Raw genomic sequence first — 19,379 nt, forward strand, 5'->3', positions numbered from 1 at the left:
ATAGGGCTACTATAGCTAGTAAAATGGCACTACAGAAAAGACTATAGTAATACGATAGCTGGTGAAAAATACTATAGAACTCTACAAACTTACTTTCGGATACTATACAACTCTTATAGTATACTATTGTAATACTATAGTTCATTTTCGTAAGGGTCCAACTGTCAGATTGTAAACAAAGTCACGTGACTGGTGGCAGATGACAGCACTGAGCGCTGACAAGGTGTGTTTTATTGCAGCGAGACGCTACAATACTAATTGTGGGTTTATCATGTTGATTCGGCCACAACAGAAAATAAAGACTTTTGCTCTCTCCAGAAGGGCAGGTCAGTCAAAAAGGGAAAAAGGGCCGATGCCCGGGCAACATTAGCCCGTACCTGTGCACGTCCCTGACGTCAGGTATGTATGCTAGCAGCAACACACGGAGTTAACTACATTATACAAACATGGGTTAATGATTACAGGAAACTGAGTTATTTATTTAGTTTAGTTTGTTTACCTTATTTTTTTCTCCAAAAGAATCGATAAAAGTACCGTTAAAAGACCGGACCGATAAGCGGTATCGATAAAAGTAGTAGTACCGTTAAAACCTTAACAATACCCATCCCTATAAGCTACTGTGCCCTAAATAGGGCAGGAAGAACACCAGCGCTTATTGTACACTGATAATGTACAGCTTCACCCTGTTTTAAATCCCTTAGTTTTTGTCATGTCTCGAAATATTATTTTAAATTGATATTCTTTAAATGAGCTTTTGTCATGTCCCTTTATCTTGTGCCTTCCTATTTATATTTCGAAAAGTAATTCTCCCTCGTTTCAGGTCGCTGTGCTCCCCGCCACATGTGTCTCCTGCGTTTGTGATTGTCTACCCCCTGATTGTTTCCACCTGTGCCCCTTACCTTGTGTGTATATATTGTCCTAGTCTCCCCATGTCCTGTGCCAGTTCGTCTTCTCTCATGACTAGACTATTGTTTCCTTTCAAGCTCCTTGTCATAGTTAGTAATTTTCCTCGAAAGAGTGATTTTGTGTTTATCCATAGTTTAGTTACGTTTCCCTCTTGAGAGTGTTTTTTTGTTCTTTACTTTTTAACTGTGTTTAAATTCAGCAAAATACTTTATTTTGAACCGTCTGAGTCCGAGTTGTGCATTTGGGTTCATGCCTCTGAGTTTGCCCCTTTATATTTGATCTTTCTGAAAACTCCTGAGCCGGAGTAAAGTGACCATCACCGTGTGAAACCTTATGAGTTATGTGCCCGTAGCCGTTGTTAAAACATGACTTCAGAGTAAAGCTTCTCAGGTCCAGATGAAGGTGCCCTTACAGCCAAACCATTTCACACTGATGTTTCTGATCATCAATAATTATGAACCACCAACTTCCCTTTCTTGCTAAGAGGATTAATATCACTCTTATATCAGTCTGTTAGATATAACGCTACAGCCAGGAGACATTCTTATTCTCATTTTTTTTTTAAATGGCATAGTTTCATTTGCACGCTGCTTTAGAGGTGGTGGAAAGAAGATTTGTTTCACATTTAGGCCAGTCTTTGAAGCACAGCATCAGATATGTCGTCAAGGATTATAAAAGTATATTTAATAAAAGAGAAGAAACACTGTTGAAATATAGAAATGAGCAGTTGGGCAGTGAACAAATGCATTTAGGTGCAAGTTGTAGTGTGATAGTGCTTTGTGTGGCATGGTTACAGTTTATATATTTATTTATAAAACGGACAAGTCAAATCAAGCAATCTGATTGGTTCTTAGCCGTGATATACTGAGCGTATACCACGGGTAGAATTGTAAGTTACTTTTCACAACAAGTCAGTATCCCTCCACGCCTGAGAAAAACAGTATACCGTTGGGCTGAAAAGCAAACAGTTGCTTTTCAAACTGGAACAAGAAAGCAGCGGAGAAGTAACGGGGCAGAAACCCTCCTTTTTACGCAGCGGTCCAGACATAGACATCAAACGGCAAAACATATTCAGTGTGCAGTTCCTTTGGCATTAGGGCAGGGATATCTAGATACTTTCCAAGGTTTGACATAATGAATTGTGCTAGGCCTACTTTTAAGGAAAGCAACGATGTTTTCAAATCTGTAATCAAAGAGGTCCGCAAAAACGCTATCGACCAATCAGATTGCTTGATTTGACTTGTCAGTGTTATACATATATTTAAATGTCTTCCGTTACGAAACAAACTTCAAAAGCATAAAATGGAAACATTTAAGATTAACTTCGACCTCCGGGGGGGTCTTACTATGGAGGAGTGGATTGAGCAGTGCCTATCTCCAGAAACAAAAAAGCACCTAAACGACGACATGCAGAGCTACGTGAAGAGCAGGTAGACCAACTGGAAAAGTACCACCATTCAAAAGCTTTCTGATGCGGGTCTTGAGACAAAGCAGAGAAATTATGACCGTTAGTGGCCACAGGTGCGAAAGCTCTCTCCAGAGCTACTGGAAGCCCAATCTCGGGGACCGGAGAAATTGGAGCAATATTCTCGCCACGCCAAGCAACAGCCTCGAACAACCTCAACCTATACAAGTCACCACGTAAGCCATGCTACTGATGCTGGACAGTTTTTCAGTGGCTGCACAATAAACGGCAACATAGAAAAACGAATATAAATAAATAGCCAAATAATGGATCAACGCTCTCTGTCTAATATGTTCGCTAGCTGTTAGTGTTGTTGCATAGCAACCACCTCACACTATGTTTCGTGCAGAAGGCAACAGAGGGAATATTTTATTTTGAAAATCATTATTTACTAATAAAAACTATTTAAATTAGAGTGTGTATTTTTCTTTCATATTGCCACACTTGGTAACCGTTTTATAAAAGCAATAGCTCACTTCAGGCCGTGATATATGTAGTGAACTATTCCTTAAAGAGCAACTTGCAGGTTTTTTTTTTTACTACATTTATGCTTAACCTTGCCTGAAAATTACAATTAAAAATGTTAATGCAGGATTTTATATGTTTTACAAGACATAAGGGCAGGAATTCAGAGGAAAAGGAGCCGTTTTGAGCTCTGCTACTAAAAACTGCTTTATTTTAACGTCTTACGTCAAACGCGTCATATTACATCACATGGGGGAGTTAACTTTCTCGGACTCGTTCTCTGCCCAATCCGCGCTAGTAGTTTGTAGTTGGTTTGAGCGGTTGTGATTTAGTGAGCTGGTATTTTTTCGGTAATTTTACATTGCATTTCACCATTTGTAATCATAGTGAGCTTGTGTTTGTGCAGGTTGCACAAACTCAAGCCTGTCAGGGCATCGAGTCCACAGATTCCCTCACGGGAAAAGGACCGGAGCTAGCGTTCGTTCCTGGGTGCGTTGTGCATCCACCTCCCTGCAGCACATACTCTCCACAGCTTTATCAAGAAACCGTATTACATCTCTCTCCCCCCTTCGCTGCTCTCTCTCCCCTCCGGTACACGGCACCGTAAGACGTAGTGTGGAGTTGCATTAGGTAACGCTGTGGTTGCTGTACTGCTCCAGCCGTCTCCTTTGTGTTTGTTCGTTTCCCCCTGTCTGTGTTGTTTGTGTGTGCGTGGTGGCTGTCACTCCAGGCTCCCGGCTCAACCTCCACTCACCTGCTGCAATCAGCTGTGCACCCTCCCCGACTACACACCTGCTTTCCATCAAGCCGTTTACAACGGCATATCAACGGAGGCTCCACAACCTTTCTCCGCCAGATCGTCAAGTATCAGCCGTATCTCGCGTCTCTCCTCCGGTACACAGCACCGTAGTGTGGAGTTGCATTCGGTAACGCGAGATACGGCTGATACTTGCGCATTAGTTTCTGTTATGGATCAGTATCAACAGTCCTGCCAGTAATGTTACTATATTATCAATGCTACGTTAGTTATAGCCTGATATATGATAGCTAACTTTACAATGTTGTGATGTGACGTTAGCTAACATTCTGTAGCTAACGCCGGTCACTCACCAAGATAGCTGCCCAGTTCTCCACTGGTTCTCCTCACACCACAGCTCAATTTCTCTCCGATGGCCGTTATTTTTTCTAATCCTTGGCTGCTCCTGGTCTCTTGGACGCCTAGCAGGCTCATAATTATAATCATATGCATTTGAATATATATTTTCAACCTCTTCTGTGTCAAAACTAGCATTGTGATCCATGTTTATTAATACGTCAGACCGGCCGCTCTCCCCCTTGTTTCCCCCGTGTTACGTCACACGCGGGAGGTCACGTGCTGAGGCTTTTTTATGTGGAAGTGAAAATGTCTTACTAAAACGACGCCAGATGTCACTGTGGTGTATATTTCTGTATATTTTTGGGAAAATCTAGCGTATTCATCATTTTCCTACACATTTATTCACTGGTGTCTCTAACCTGCAAGTTGCTCTTTAAGTATACAACATTGCTCCGTATTTAAAGGCTTGTTCTGCTGATGACAGAGTAACAAACAGGCACAGCCTCCTGATCCCTGCCTCTGTCCCTGTTTCTGACACTTCATCTTTATTCCTCACATACATGTCTTCTTCTTCACTAATGTCTTCATCTCCTCCTCTTCCTCCTGCTCTGACCCTCCTGGTCTCTTCAGTGAACTCTTTTTTCCTTTTCCTCTTTCTGTTCGTCCTGATCACCTCAGATATGGCCTTTGTCTTTGTGTTGTTGTTGTTGAATCACTCCAGCTACTCTGGCCTGCAAGAGTCTACTGGTGAGAAGCACTGGTACAAATGCTTGTATAACTTTACACGTTAGGGTCATGTAGCTGAAGTAGCATATAATAAATATAACATCAGAAAGTATTTATCAAACGCACAGGCAGCTGTGTTCAGACCCAGTTTGACGGTAAAGGATGTATCCTGGTTTAATTCATCTGGCCTCATTGCTGTGATGTGTAGTTTACATGGATTTAATAGTACCGCATAGTTAACCCTGTAAGGACACTGGTTGTAATTTTACAACATTACTTTAAGCTATCCTAAAAGAGTCAGTAAATGTTTTGTTTTTTTAAACACTACATTCACATAGTCACGAGATCCTTTTGTTCAGCCTCACTATGCTATTTGGTATTAAAGGTGTGTATAGGTCCTGCCCTCTGGCCATACACTCAAACAACTTCCGCATCTTCAAACGAGCAACATCTCTTTGTTTTATTGGACTGGATTTGTCAGATTCAAGTAAGTAAAATGCCTCAAATGTTTTTTTTTGTGATTATTACAATGTCTAGAACATGTACATATTCAGTTATTGTGGAATACATTCATCAAATTTGATTTTGAGCAGCTTATGTCTTTGTTGCAATATTACGTACCCGGGTCTGTGTGGTAGTCAAAATAGCTTGAGCACCTGTCATGGGCCCCGCCCTTCTTATATGTTCACATATGGAAATAAAACACTAATAGAAGTATAATGTCTTTGATGATTCACTATAACTAAGTTCTAAATGTGTAAGATTTTGAATTAAGACCAGAATTGAATAAATTAATAAATTATTTCTGATAAAATGATGTGAACTTTTATCTGAAGCAATATTTTAAACTCTTCTTGTATCTTATCAGTTAATTAGTTACACAAATACATTGAACTCTTCTCTGGTTCTGGCAGAAACAGTTCTTTCTGAAATGTGTTGGGACACTTCCCTTTTAGTATCATAATTGGCCTATTTGCATTAGCCAGACAGCATTGTGTGACTTGTTGAACTGGTTTATTTGCATGTATGGGTGTAGGCAGTTCCGCCCCTCCCTAGACTGCTCACCTCACAGAGGGGGGCCTCACCTCGCGGAGGGTGTCTTGGCCGTTTTCGTTGAGATGGTTCAATTCACCTTGTTTTCCTTTGTGTATAATATTATCTCTGTTCCTTCAACAGGATACTGTAGTGCTTCAAAGCAAGTGTTCACACAAACTGAAAGATTGACAATAAAGTTGACTTTGATATCCTTTTTACTTCAGGCAATTGCATTTACCCTTCAAACATCGTAAAGTGGTGTTGATATGTGCAGATTATCCTGCTGAACTAAACATGTAAGTATCATGAACATGTGTTAGCGACAGAGATGATTTCTCCCATAAATGGAAACCCAATAGAGAAAGTAAATGTGTCAGGTATTGGATGAAGAGTAAAATAGTTTCTTTAAATGGACATACAGTATACTCTCGCTAAGTACCTTGTAATTGAGTACAGCACTTTAGTAAATGTTCTTAGTTAATGTCCACCACTGGCCTTGATAATATGTTGGGTGTATCGGTTTAAATCTATGAAATTAATTTGATTTAGATTTTTTTTCAAAATGAAGATCGCTGCCTTCAATGTCCTGAGACTGGGAAGGGCTAAAGTCAACAAGGAGGACGTACGGGAAATTATCATTAAGGTAACTCACCGTGCTGAAACACACAAGTTTAATCAGTGTGTTTGTACATGGTGACACAAAATAAAGGAAAGGAGCAGTTTTTTATGCATTGAAAACATTTATAACATTTAAAAAGTGCTTTTAGTTCTATGCTTTCTTTTCTCTGTGGTTTTGTTTTGCAGATTGTGTCTCGGTACAGCGTGGTGCTGCTGGTGGAGGTGATGGATGTGAGTGGTGTGGCCATGGAGACTTTTCTCACACACCTTAATGACTACGGGTGAGTCCTTGAATCTCCACACATTAATTTAAAGGGGACATTTTCTGCTAATTTTCAGGTTCAAATTTGTATTTTGGGCCTCAACTGTGACATGTCTCCATGCTTTAATGTTCAAAAAGCTCTTTCTTTTTCTCATGCTGCCTGTGCTGCAGCACCTCTTTTCACCCTCTGTCTGAAACCAGAGGCCAGTCGAGCAGACAATAACATTTTCATTTATGTGGCTAAAAACTAATGAAATCTTACGGGGCATCTAAAATGAAAGAAAAACAGAAATGGATGATTGTGAGAGATAATCAGTTGTTTTTGCTTTCTGACAGAGATAACAGAAGTAATCGGTACGGCATGCGGTGCAGTGAACCTCTGGGACAAAATCGTTACAAAGAGAAGTTTGTCTACTTCTACAGGTCAGAAACACAAGTACAGCCAAACCTGGACAATCCTATGTGTGGTTTAAAATATGTCTTAAATTGGTAACAGCCACATTCAATTAGATAATTATGATTGAAAAACTGTGTGGAATATCAAAGACAAAAAAAGTTATCAATATGTTGAACCAGTAAGCTGTGACACATTACTCTTTGTTACGTCCCCACTAGGGATGAGGAAGTGCAACACACACCAGTTGGAATTGGTAATAATTATAGGTATTTATTTATATATAATGGTAGAACAAAATAATAAGGGCATCCAGCATGGCACAAAGGGCTAAAATATCGGTGGACAACAGCCAACAGAAAGAGACTCCAAAAGGGAGTTTGACAGAGTATACACAGTAATAATTAGGACACCAAAAGAGAAACAAAAACCTCACTGAAACGTGGTACAGGAAACTGAAAAAGCTGTAACACAACACAGCTGCTGCTGATCAACAGGCGCTAACCGCTAAGCTAACCCGGATGTTCTTTACACACACATACTACGCTAAACACAGAACACTACTTCAACACGCTGCTAAGCAGTATAACTGAACACAGAGGATTCACTGAATTATCAAGCAAAACGAGTAATCACAACAAGTGGCTCGAGGAGTCTGTCCCACAACACAGAGCCTCCAAAGTGATGATTGTCCCCAGGCTTTGAAGTCATCTCCAGCAGGTGCGCGCCGGCTGTGCGCTGCGATTGGAGTGCGTGGTGCCCGGCGTGCTCCAATCACAATCCTCAGGGGACGGACCAGGAGATGGCAGCCAATGACGTCAGGGCAATCGTACTGCTCATTTACATACAACATAGATTAACACAATAAAGAAGACCCGGAAGGCAGCAGCCGGAACACTCTTCATTGAGACGCTTGACTTAAATATTTGTAGTCCTATAATTTATTTTATGTCTATGGTTTGGTAGCTAAGACCCAGAACATCATAGGCTTTACAAATCATCACATTGTATTGCTTGCCCAAGGCTTGAGATATCTCACTAACTAATGAAAATACATGAATAAACAAACAAAACATAACATGTGTGCTTATAAGCTTTATAATACAGTACATGTTTGTGGCTTTGTGTTTCAGAAAGAAAGAAGTGCAGATATTAGACTCCTACCAGTACGGAGGAAAAGATGTGCTCACCAGAAAGCCTTTCGTTCTCCTTCTAAATTGTCCAAAAACAGGTTTTTTTTTTTGTGTGTTTGTGTTTTTTAGACGATCATTGTGAGGATCAATTTGGGTTTTGTGTGTTGTGCGGGCGTTTATGGATTATGAGGACATTTTGGCCTGTTCTTTATATTTGGTAACCTTCAACGAATGTTAAAGCACTTCTTTAGTTAAAATAGGGGTTAAAGGATAGGCACAAATGTTTTGTTTATGTAGGTCCTCACAGGTGTGTTTATGTGTGTTTGCATATGTCTTACATGGCTATCATTGTGAAGACCACTTGGAGTTTTAGGTCGCATTCACACAAGCCTTATTTAGTCAGGTGGAATCGAACCCTGGTGCGTTTCACGGCTTGGTGTGGTTTGTTTGAGTCGGTGTGAACGCAGTCTGAGACCTCTGAAGTGAACTAAACAACCTAAAAGAGGAGGTCTCAGACCGCTTGGTAGTGAACTCTGGAGCGGTTCATCTCTGGTGTGAACGCAGTCTGCACCAAAACATAGGAAGCGTAGTATTTACGAGTCACAAGAACACGGATGTCTTCATAATCATATGCGGGCCGCTAGTCTGTTGATCTCCAGATTGACAGCAGCATGAAACCTGTCGGTGCTCCATGGCGGAGGCTCCGTATAGAATTTGTCGGGATTTGCGTTTTACCCCCTTAATGTCTGACCAATGGTTGAACATGACTTGTGTTTAAAGTTTATAGCCTGTTTGAGTTTTGCCCGTGTGAACGCAAACCAAACTTTCTGAAAAAAGAAATAATGTAACAAACTGTCTGATGCGCACCAATCTTGCATGAATGCACATTCTCAAAATATTGAAGTGACTTTTATTTTGTATCTATTGATTGTTGTGTTTTTATGTAGGTCTTAAAGTGTGCACATGTGTCATTGATTGTGTATTGATAAACGGTATTTTGATCTCTGTCTGTACACACAAACTGAAAGATTGACAATAAAGTTTACTTTGACTATTAGGTGTGAAGGCAACCTATATTGTGAGGTCCTAACTTTACGAAAATACATAAATGGACTGTTTAAACATAAATGCTTTTTTTTTAATTAGACTTAGGTTGCATTAACGGGGTGTGTGTGTGTGTGTGTGTGTGTGTGTGTGTGTGTGTGTGTGTGTGTGTGTGTGTGTGTGTGTGTGTGTGTGTGTGTGTGTGTGTGTGTGTGTGTGTGTGTGTGTGTGTGTGTGTGTGTGTGTGTGTGTGTGTGTGTGTGTGTGTGTGTGTGTGTGTGTGTGTGTGTGTGTGTGTGTGTGTTTGCCTCCAGTTTTGCAGGATCTGGTGTTGATCCCGGTCCACACCAAACCAAGTAACGCAGAGGCGGAGCTGAACGCTCTTCATGACGTGGTTGAAGATGTGAGGGAAAAATGGCAGAATGATGTAAGTGTTTAAAATATAATTGATGGGTTTGAGAGAAAAACAATGTAGTACAATCTTTACATTTAACATTAACAATTTTTTGTTTATCACGATATTAAGTGATTGGTTTTTGAGAGATTAAATAGTTTTGTTTAATTTTATTTCTCATGTAAGCAAACTTGTTTAAGCTTTGAATACTTTCAGTATGAATGAAGTAAAAACAAATAAACATAATGTGATTTTCCATTCTGAATTTGGTTGTGTCGTTCTTTCTTCTGCAGAACATTATGATTTTGGGAGACTTTAATGCCGATGGAGATTCTCTCTCCAAGAGGAAGAAGGAAAAGCTCCGTATCTCCTCGGCTCCTTATCATTGGCTGATAGACGATGATGTCGACACCACGACTAGTAACAAAACACAAAACACCTACGACAGGTAATACACATTTAATTGTTACAGGTTAATCCAAGGATAATTTGTGTTTGTTAAAAAAATGAATTGTGCTGCATTTCCAAACAACAGGATCGTGGTTTACGGAGAGAGCATGCTGGAGGCCATCGTCCCTGACTCAGCCAAAGCCTATAACTTCAAGAGAGAGTTGAACTTGACACAAGAAAAAGTGAGACTCATGTTTAGGGGTTGGGTATCGTTGGTACGATGAGATTTTACCCCCCACTCTCCCCTACTGTAACACTGAAACCTGCTGAAGTGAAATAGCCCAACCCATTACCGGTTTAAACACATATATTTCGCTAGCTTGCGAAAGTTAGCTATCTACTTTACAAACTAGGAAACATTTGCTCTCTATCTCACTTAGCTAGCTAGTTTATGTTAGATATATCTAACAAGATACCTAGCTAATGTTGACTATTGACGGCTCAAATTGGTGGCTCAAATCAGGGCCGTGGGAAGTAGGGGTGCTGAGGGTGCTGCAGCACCCCCTGGTGGAGGACAGGGGATCTGCACTTCCACAAGATATAATACAAAAAAAACGAATTTTCAGCCTTGATGTAACAACATTCATAATTAAGTAAAGATAACACCCTTTTCACCCCGGTTACATTTTCCATTTGCCCTGTACGATGGGCGCTGTGAGTGATGAAAGTGGGGGATGTTGGCTTAGCAGGCGCCCGCAACTCACAGTCAAAGTGAGAGAGGTAGAGAGAGGGGGTGCACCGGTACCGGCGGGGATTGTTGTTAGCTTCTGCTGCGCTAACGGATATAAGAAGCTGTTTCTACAATAATGTGGAGGGAGAGTCCTCTCCCGTCAGACTGAGAGGCTCAGTGAGGTAAAGGACTCTGAGGGTTTAGATAGTTCACTTTAGTCGAAGTTATCTCAGTGAGTCTCAAACGTTTTGATCACAATTTATGTAAACAAATATTTCCAAGGCACACCTTTATAATTATTAGGATAAATAAAAACAGGTTTGAAATCATCCCAATGTATACTATAGGACAGTAAACCAAAAATATCGTTTAAAACTGGAGAGATTTTAAAATATACATAAATAAATAAATGTTAACTGGTAAAATAAGATATGAATGAACAACACAAATAAAATAAATTACATGTATTTGTTATTGGCTATGGTAGGTTATTGGAAATGTTCACATACTTATTTGATTAATAAAATGCAAACCGATCTTTTTCATATGGGTGTTTAGAGTTGTATCCCCTAGATCAGTCTCTAATTGGGCGCTCAAAGTGCACCAGATTGAAGCATTTTACTTTAAAATGTTAAAAAAATCTTCCCGGGGGGGCACCCCCGGACCCCCCTAGAGGATGTGAAGTCCACCCCCCCAATTAAAACATGTTATAATATATAATAAATTTGAAGCCTTGTTATAGAAGCAGTCCTCCATGTCAATATATTTCTGTGTTTGTAGTGTATTGGTCTTTTGTAGAGGTTTTTCATTGCCAGCTAAAATCTTGCCTATAGGGCCGCACATTGGTCAGAACCAGCCCTGGTGTCATCCCCACAGCACCCCCCATTTGAAACATGTTCCCACGGCTATGGCTCACATAATTTAGGACTTTTATTTAATATCCTACGGTTAGACTTGCAGTGCAAACTTGTGTCTATAGTTCTGGCAGTGAGAGTCATTTTAAAAACACTGTTGACTTTTATTAAGCTGACCGACCTCTGTCAAATAGCAGCTGCTCACAGCTGGAAATTCCCAAATATGCGTTCTTTGGATAAACAAATCACATAACGGTTATCTAAATGGTTAGTTTCTTACCCGAAAAAGTGTTACAACTTAAAGAGCCTGTGACACGAACCCAACAACTGTTGTGCAATGAAATGGTGGGCTACTAGTAATCTCGAACCGTCAGTTTAAAAAAGAAGGTGTGATACCGTTCCGATAAATATCAATAATTTCGAACATCGCGGGAAAATTCCTTCGACTCATTTTGAGGTTTTTGGGGAAGCCGTAAGTGACGTCAATGCGGGAACGCTTCACTGTGCGGCGAGAGAGCCAAACACGGACAAAGTGTGTTGTCATGCGTAGAAATGGTGAATTACTGAGTTTAGGCACGTTAATAACGTTTTAATGAAGTTGACTACAGTATATTCATATTTGTCAGTGCTTTCATGTCAATTCGGCGAACAGAAACACAAATGATCGTGGTGAAGGTGATGATTAAATTAGGATTAAAAATCGGTAGTGAGAGCTGCTGAATTTCCTCCCGTCGGATGTGATATAAAAACAAATCGATTATTTTTGTAAACTCAAGTGGATTAAACTACATTTATTAGTGCTTTCATGTCAATTCGGCGAACATATGATACATTAAATGATCGTGAGGATGATGATTTAAAAATCTTTTGTTTGAGCCAGTCTGCATTTCCTGATGAGAAAACAAACCTTAGCTTTTTGTAGTTGCAGACGTGGTGTAGTGGGCGTTGGACGCGGGGGTACGCCGTACCCCCACTTATTTGAAGCATGATTTCTTTTTTTAATAGTCTAATACATCTAAAATCATTGCCAGTGTTATTAGTTGCAAGTGTGTGTTTGTTGTAATAATGACGAAAACATATTAGGCAGATTTCATAGTAATTATAATAAAAACGTAGCTCAAGCATTTATGCAACTTGATTTGAAGCGTGTGTGTGTGAGGGGCAGAACTGTGTGTGTAGGGTGACCAGGTGTCCCGCACTGTGCGGGACTGCACACACAGCATTTTTATTATTTGTCCCGCGTCCCACACATTGAGACTATGTCCCGCATTTGAGATAGTCGCGCAGAAAGGCCGGATCGGTTCGCTGACAGCCGGCACCGCCCTTTATTATTATATTGTCTAAACGGCATCATGTAAGTTGCGCTGACAGGCGACACAGAGGTCCCCAAGCCCCCCTCCGTTGACAGTTCACGAGCGCGTCCATAGTGTCTCCCGTCCACCCACCACCCCGTCCACCCAGTAATAACCTCCCCACTACACCACTGGTTGTAGTAGTACACCAACATGGATTAAACGTGTGTTTTTTTTTACCACAATGTTGGGGAAATGAATGGATAAAATGCACGGATTATTATTATTATTATTATTATTATTATTATTATTATTATTATTATTATTATTATTATTATTCCCACTCCGATCGGGACACTAGGTCCACCGTTTCCCCGCAGCGAGGCTCCCCCCGTTGACAGTTTACGTGGGCTGGGCTGGGTGCAGTGGCGGACTGGCCATCGGGACGAATCCCGATGGGCCGGTACCGAAGTGGGCCGGTCGGATAAGTCACTAGCACATCCCCCACTCCCCCCGTTGACAATTTACTAGTGGTACCGAAGTGGGCCGGTCGAGAGTCCCGGGCTGATTTTTAGTCCCAGTCCACCACTGGCTACATGACCGTATGATCGCCCATATTGACGCACCTAATTCCTAAACTTCTAACAGATACAAAATAAACCGATCCTTCAGCCTCATATGAGCTCTCAGACACGTTCAAAATTAAACTGTCATCGCTGTCTGAGCTTGCTGCTGTGTGCCCCATCGTGCGTTTACATGCAGATGCTGGGATCCTGAACGGTGCAGCTGGAGCGCTGTGCCCGCAATGACGTCACCCATAATTTGGCGGGACTTGAAGAATCCCCGAGAAGATCCAGAAAATGGTCAACATTGAAGGGCAGATTAATGGTTATCAAATTACAAATATCCAAAATCAGTTCAGTAACGGTTTTCAAGGGGACAATATTTACTCAAATTGATGGGTTTGGATGATGGGGGGAACTCGTGTCACAGGCTCTTTAAGGACAGTCATTCAAAAGCTTTAAGCACTGTTTCTTTGTTCAACAAATGTTGATGAAGCTGGCATCCCTTTTCCAAGTAATAGCGCACATGCTCTAACCGGAAGAACAAACACAAAATAAAGCAATGTGGAAACACCCCAGAGCAGGCAAAGCATCAGGTGAATTATTGACACTATTAAATGTTATTTTCTGTCCCAGACTCAGAGTGTCAGTGATCACTACCCTGTGGAGGTGGAGCTGGAGGTGAAGCTGATGATGGATCAGATGGCTCAGTGTAAAAGGAATCCAGTGAGACCCTCGACTGGAGGAAGACCTCAGGGTAAAGATGTCTCTTGTTTCATTAACATCAGTGACACATATTAGACATAGGAGTGTATTTAGTTGTGTTTGTTATGGCTCTTGCTGCATCATGAATCTCACATTAACAATATCATTACATTTATTCTGAACTGATGACTTTCAGGAGCCCAGAAGAAAAAGAGGAGAGGAGCGTAAGCCTAGAGAAGAGGAACCAATCTTCAATATGTGTGTGTGTGTGTGTGTGTGTGTGTGTGTGTGTGTGTGTGTGTGTGTGTGTGTGTGTGTGTGTGTGTGTGTGTGTGTGTGTGTGTGTGTGTGTGTGTGTGTGTGTGTGTGTGTGTGTGTGTGTGTGTGTGTGTGTGTGTGTGACGTATGAGGTTAAGGACACAAGTTCCCTTGCTTTTCTTTTACATACAAGTGATTCAGCTATTGTATAAGATATGCGGCGATTTTTTAAACGTCCCATTTCTGCGACGTTTAAGGCGTCTACTTCTGCACTAAGTAGGACACTGGTTAATAATATTGTAGCGTGTTGAAGTAACCAAGGGATATAGTAGTTATCAACTAAGTATAAGATGTGCACAGTTATGATCAGTTTTACAGATGCAATGCACTGTTGTTGGGGGGAGAGACCGCCCCTTCCATATGAGTGTGTGTGTACGGCGGGCATGAGGCGTGCATGACGAGACGAGTTGTGTTCATATGTGGAAAAGTCATACTCAGTGCGGTGAGCGCTGGCTTTATTGCTACTGTATCCGTAGCACCCCACGCAATAGTTGGGACTGTGTACTGACGCCATTAAAAAAGGTTTGGCCCCCCAAGCGCAAATGTCAAACTCCGCCTATGGCACTGTTCTAGCGGTAAACATGTCAAGCTATGTGCTGTATCAGAAACAATGCGCGGCGTGTTTTGGGAGCTCTGTGTTTACAATAGCAAGCATGCTAACACTCAGAGCTAACCATGGAGCTAACGCTGTAGGCTACTGGAGAGAATATGTGTAACTAAAGTCCTCGTGGTAAACCCTGCGAGAGAGAAAGGTTTGAGCCCCATACCGCTTCAGAAATAAAGCTTGAAGTGGTTAGGAGCATCGCATGGCATTTAATCACCGCAGCGTTTAGCTGAGATCTCCGGGTAGAAAACTCTCTTAGCAGGGGAAAGCTGCGTGACGCTACAAAGGGGCGTGGCTAGCAGCAGACGTGTAATTTAAAGCAGAATCAGCCAGTTTGGAACAGGGCTGCAAAAGAGGGGTATGAGCAGTATGAGGCATGGCTACAATGGGTGATCTGTTTGGTATTTTAAGCAAAAAAAAACTTCAGAAATATTTTGTATAGGTATGGCCGTACAATATATTTTTCAAATATAGCATAATAGGTCCACTTTAAATGAAAACTATTTTAACCTTCATAGAATCTAGATGTTTGTTAAATGAGGTAGAAGGGGAACACGTCATTTTCAGATTTTTTATCAAAGTAATTTAACTATTTGCACTGGCTTTTAATACTTGAACGTTACATTTTTACATTTGTATGTGTTTTTATATGTTTCTAGTTATTGTGCTTTTTATCATGTTTTCAATTATTGTTTTATTATTTTACTCCCATTGTGTTATTTTATGTTGTGTTTATTCCCTGTACAGCACTTTGGTCAACTCAGGTTGTTTTAAATGTGCCATATAAATAAGTAAAGATTGAGATTTGGTGGGGAAAAAAAGTTGTGTGGCTTCGGTTAGTTCGGATTCAGCAAAAACAAACAAATAAAGTATCTGACAAGTCATCTGACAACTATCCTCAAGGTAAAGCATTTAAATGATTCTAAATATAGAATATATTTGTTTCATTGGCTAAAATACATTTAGCAGACTGTCACGATACAGCAATATGTTTCTGAGCCAAACTGACGAGGATAAGTTCCTCATATCACTTCAATATAACCAAACTATCCATTTAAACTATATTCACAGACGCATGGCATATTACAGTATATCACTGCTTTTTTACTAACAATGCTTTTTGTTATCCGCAATAAAAATAATCATGAAATGATATTTTGTGCTTTCTGTGTCATTATAAACTACATGAATAATTGTATTAGGTTAATGTAGTCATGCAGTTTTTAGAGGTTTTGAACAAATGTTAACAAGAAATGTCGTTTAGTTTAAAAATGTTTTATCCATATTGAACTCCTACATGTTGTATATAAAGATCCTGCTGATATCACAATGTGTGTTTCGGTTCCCACATCATATTCTTTTTTTATGACTTGTAAAGAAACGGCATGGACAGGTGCGCTATTTTGTGAAAGAAAACATACAGATGGTGATGAGCTGCACGAGCTAACCAAAGTCTTTACGGGTTTGTACAGAATCTCTGTCTGCCAGTATGATCGGATGAACAGTAAATGGAGTGGAAGTCCCAAATGATTACTACATGTCCTGATGTTAACACAAGGCCGTTGTTCCCATTTAGGAATTTCAACCAGGACCAACTTCAAATGTTGTTACAGTTACAGGGACCAATGAAAACGTTGTCATGTTGCCGTTGTTCAGCATGGAAACATTCATTAGCTAACAATGACATTATTGTTCTATTAATATAAAGGGAGGTCAGGTACTCTTTAAAACAGCTGCTAGTTATGGGTACTTTTTACTGAAGTACATTTCAAAGCCTCTTTACTTTGACTTGAGGAAAGAAGTTTAGTCAGTACTTCTACTTTCACCAGAGTATTTGTAAACACGAGTATCTGTACTTCTACTTGAGTAAAGGATGTGTACTTTGATCACTGCAGAGAGGAGGACGGTCAGTGGAAGGAGGACCAGAAGCTGGAGGCTCTCAGCGATTGGGTGAGAGAGGTCGGCTGGGCCCCGTCCATCGGGCTGCCCACCAGCAGCATCGCCAGCTGCTCCCAGGTCAGTTAATACAGATAAAATAAGTTAAGATATACTTCATAATCCCAAATGGGGAAATGTTTTCGTTGCAGCAGCATGTTAAGCCAGTATTGCACATAATTAGAGTTTAAAAAGTGTGGAAAATAAACAAGTATACAATATAAACATCTTAATAGCAGATAAAACAGAACTAAATGAGTGAAAATATAAAACTTTACGTGTGAAAACTAGTAAACTATCTGACAAATAAAACACTATTGACGGGCTAAATTACAGTAATACAAAATGTGGGATATTTTTTATATTTAGTATTTACAATGACATATTAAATATAAATGTAAAATGTAGTGTGTGAAGTTAGTCCAGAAAGTACCACTAGGTGGCCCCAGAGATAAACGTTCAGTAGTTTTTTCAGGAACCTGTTGCATGATTGGAGCTGAAAATCAGAACATCTCTGATTATAAACACGCTGCAATCAAATTTAATTCTGCTTTCATACATTTAAAATGTGCTGAAAAGTAACAAAGTACATATACAAACAGAGTACTTTAAATAAGGAATTTTCGGCACACCTGGACCTGTACCTTTCTTGAGTATTTATATTATTAATATTTACTCCACTACATCGCACAGGGAAATAATGTACCTTTTACTTGTATACTTTTTTCTGACATCAAGTTATATACATTCAAATATATTAAGCTGTACAATATCTGCCCACTGCTCCTACTACTAGGATGGGTTAAATGCAGAGGCCACATTTCACTGTGTGTGCTGTGTGCTGTGTGCTCTGCATGTGTGACCATCAAAGAGGGTTTCATCCCTCCGATTCTTCTTCTTCTTCTTCTTCTTTAGCTCTGGTATGTATTTATCTTAAAACTACTAGACATATATTCAGTGGAGTTGTGTAGTTTCAAGTTTCCTCTGGTCTCCTGTGATGGCGCCGTATCCCCTTTGAGCATGTGTATGTGTATTCACTTTTAAAAAAAATGTAACTCTATATTTCAACCGGATGAATGATTTTAGTTCTGGGATGTCTGGATCTGAAGTTAACAGAGAAACAAGCTAAGCTAACGTTAGCCTTTAGCTCGTAGCCCCTCGGCCCAGTTTCCATGGAGAAACTCACTTTTTACATTTTTATAAAGAGGTTTTTATCAGCAGATCTTTTTGTTTTGTATTATTTCTAATAATAAGTCAGTGTTAGTGAAATCTTCCTACTTGTCAGAGTGTTAACTTAGGGGATAAAACAGGCTCAGCTAACACTTTATATCAGAGGCGATGCTAAAGCCTCCTTCACCAGGAACACTGAAGGAATCCTGGAGAAGACTACAACTCCCATGATGCAACAGTGCGCAACCTTCACCCCACAGTCCAGCTTGTACTGTTGATTTCATTGAGAGATGCCCAGGTGTATTGAGTGTTTAAAATCAAAACCAAATGATAAAGGTCTAACTGAATGGCTAGAAAGTGATTTTTTTTGTTTCATTTTAGTTATATACATGCATACATTTATATTTTTGTTGGAAAAAACTGTTTGTCCCCAAAGACTACCTTTACAGTATGTTATGCAATATGTGTAAATGTAGTATGATTTTAAAATGGCTGTATATCAGAAACTACAAGCAATTCAATTAAGTATTTGTTTTTTATGAACTCATTACAAGTTAAATATAAAAGAACATTTAATATATTTGGTAAATACTCCAAAAACATCATGATTTATTAGATGTTAAATCCTCCAGCAGTACAACCTATATATTTGAAACTAGCACTGCATCAACAATCTACATTAAAAAAGCTGCTTTCACATTCAGAAAATAATAATCCAACTACATAATATATATAATAATACACATGAATTGCCTTATGTTTCTGCATTATAGAAAGGTAACTTTGAATAGTTATGGATATATTGAAGCCAGCACTGATTGTAGCCTTAATGAATACTATAGCTCCACATTATCATTATTACTTTACTCTCTGTGCTGCTTTTAATCTAAATGATTCTCATGGGATCAATTCAGTTTGAATTATTTTACCTTTCTAACATATAACATATAGACATTGACATTGACTAGCAGAAATCTGTCCATGATAATAATAAAAGTATTAAACAAGCAGTAAGAAAACAGTAGGCCGATATCTTACTAAAGAGAATGATTCAGATTTGGGTTTGTTTTTTTAATCTGATGTTCAAGCAGTAGAACAAGGTCACTTCCATTGTTTCATACATCCAGAGAGGAACTTCCTGTCTTCCTGCAGTTGGAAATGTGTGTGTGTGTGTGTGTGTGTGTGTGTGTGTGTGTGTGTGTGTGTGTGTGTGTGTGTGTGTGTGTGTGTGTGTGTGTGTGTGTGTGTGTGTGTGTGTGTGTGTGTGTGTGTGTGTGTGT

General features: G+C 39.9%; 1 protein-coding gene across 1 annotated transcript in view; it reads left to right on the forward strand.

Annotated features, from left to right (window-relative positions):
• The window catches only part of LOC307041498 (uncharacterized protein), a 185,991-nt gene extending 171,572 nt beyond the window's left edge, over positions 1 to 14,419 (forward strand). The window contains exons 12-19 of the mRNA XM_079684947.1: positions 6,498 to 6,592; positions 6,910 to 6,996; positions 8,101 to 8,198; positions 9,459 to 9,571; positions 9,832 to 9,986; positions 10,074 to 10,170; positions 14,004 to 14,124; positions 14,269 to 14,419. Of these exons, the coding sequence (XP_079541073.1) occupies positions 6,498 to 6,592; positions 6,910 to 6,996; positions 8,101 to 8,198; positions 9,459 to 9,571; positions 9,832 to 9,986; positions 10,074 to 10,170; positions 14,004 to 14,124; positions 14,269 to 14,300 (798 nt within the window). The 3' untranslated portion in view covers positions 14,301 to 14,419. The remainder of the gene's footprint in view (positions 1 to 6,497; positions 6,593 to 6,909; positions 6,997 to 8,100; positions 8,199 to 9,458; positions 9,572 to 9,831; positions 9,987 to 10,073; positions 10,171 to 14,003; positions 14,125 to 14,268) is intronic.
• Positions 14,420 to 19,379: the final 4,960 nt, after the last annotated feature.

This window comes from Notothenia rossii, assembly GCF_949606895.1.
Source record: "Notothenia rossii genome assembly, chromosome: 5".
NCBI lineage: Eukaryota > Metazoa > Chordata > Actinopteri > Perciformes > Nototheniidae > Notothenia > Notothenia rossii.